The sequence below is a fragment of the Cyprinodon variegatus genome, unplaced genomic scaffold (assembly GCF_000732505.1).
Source record: "Cyprinodon variegatus isolate N-32 unplaced genomic scaffold, C_variegatus-1.0 Scaffold94, whole genome shotgun sequence".
NCBI classification, from domain to species: domain Eukaryota; kingdom Metazoa; phylum Chordata; class Actinopteri; order Cyprinodontiformes; family Cyprinodontidae; genus Cyprinodon; species Cyprinodon variegatus.
The window spans coordinates 1,553,669-1,555,264 of record NW_015150547.1 but is presented as its reverse complement, the minus strand read 5'-3'; the positions used below and the strand labels follow the sequence as shown (position 1 = coordinate 1,555,264).

Below are 1,596 nucleotides of genomic sequence, written 5' to 3'. Positions count from 1 at the left end.
TGGTTTATTGGGGATCATTCAAATAAGTAGTTAATTCTAGGTAAGACCATTATTTTAATCGAGGCACCCATGAGGGAGATTGGAAGCGATTTCCATCTTTCTACTGTAGGTCCTCTTCTATCTTTTTTAAAAGCAGGATGTGGTTAAGTTTTAGTAAATCAGCTAATTTAGATGACACAGTAATTCCCAAACATTTGATGTTTCTTGTTTGCAGTTGTAAAGCTAGGGGATTATGTAGAGAGCAATTCATTGGTAGTTCTATAGATTTGGGCCAATTTGTAGAGTGATCTGAAACTTTTGAGAAAGATTCTAGTAATCTAATTACTTAAGAGAGGCAAGTGTTTGAGTGTTGGAGATAAAGTAATGCATCATCTGCATAAAGACTAATTTTCTGCTCTATTTTCATGCATTTTATTCATTTAACCACATTAGATTTTCTAATTGTTGCTGCTAGAGGCTCAATAAGAATGGAAAAAGAGAGCGGGCGTCCCTGCCTAGCCTAGTGCCCGTCTGGAGGGATTTACATTAAGTTTACATAACAAATTCTTCTGCCGGGGTCTGTGTGCCAAAGAACTTATTTCATTCAGGCCAATAAAACCTTTCTAATTGCATCTTTTCCTGGTTTGAGTCTCTCCAGTTTGAAATTAGACTAAATGAAGCACGAGCAAACCACATCCTTTTTTTGCTAAATAAAGTACCCCCAGAAAAAATTCAGACAAAGAAGTTGACCTTGCAAGGCGTTTTTTTGCGGTTTTTTTTTTATGTAATTTTAAACATGTGAAATAGGTTTATGTCTCCAGTGACTTACAGATCACTTTTCTACAAAGAAGGGACTAATTAGCTTGCTTCATTGAAATATGTGTGTTTTTACATTATTTCTAAACAGGTAATAATGATCGATATGAACAACAAACATTTATTTTTTCGGGGACACCAAAGCACCTTTACATCATATGTTTGTTTGGAAGCCCCAGATCTAAACTCAACATATCAAATCCATTTTGTTTATATTCTTTGTCATTGTATGAATCCATGTAGATGTTTTATAGCAAGTTAATCACTCACCATATTTGGCAGTTCTCTCTTTCCTGCAAGAGAAAAGTGGAATTTAGAGCAGTGTTTTACTTTATTACAGCTACTCTGAACAATGTATTATAAAGTACTGTAATATTTTTCTATTTGTTTGTTTCTTAAAACCAAAAAGATTTTGTTCTGATCCATCACTTGTTTTCAATGTCAGATTATTGTGTCTGAACACTTCCACAAACAAAAAACCCGAGCCATGCCAGATGCTCTGAGAAGAAGAAACAAACATGAAGCTGCTAGTTTGGTTTCTGCTTTAGCTTAGCAAGTTGCATGCTTACCAAGAATAAAAATATCCTCTTTTCCCACAGTGGGGAAATTCAGGTGTGCCTGTAGCAAAGCAAAGGGATATGAAAGCAAACAGGTTCATACAATTCTAAAAAACTGCTTAAAAAATACAAGACCATAATATATGGAAATATAAATCAAGAATAGGAACCCGACGTAAAACATGTCATAATATGCAAATACTTTTAAATTTATCAGAAATTCACCTCGGGTTAAAAAGACAAA

At 34.3% G+C, this 1,596-nt stretch overlaps 1 protein-coding gene across 1 annotated transcript in view; it reads right to left on the bottom strand.

Moving 5' to 3' along the window:
- LOC107084186 (F-box only protein 40-like) overlaps positions 1–1,408 on the bottom strand; it is a 9,896-nt gene extending 8,488 nt beyond the window's left edge. Inside the window, exons 1-2 of the mRNA XM_015373896.1 lie at positions 1,365–1,408; positions 1,066–1,088 (exon numbers count right to left, since the gene is read on the bottom strand). Coding sequence (XP_015229382.1) covers positions 1,066–1,068 — 3 coding nt within the window. The 5' untranslated portion in view covers positions 1,069–1,088; positions 1,365–1,408. The remainder of the gene's footprint in view (positions 1–1,065; positions 1,089–1,364) is intronic.
- Positions 1,409–1,596: the final 188 nt, after the last annotated feature.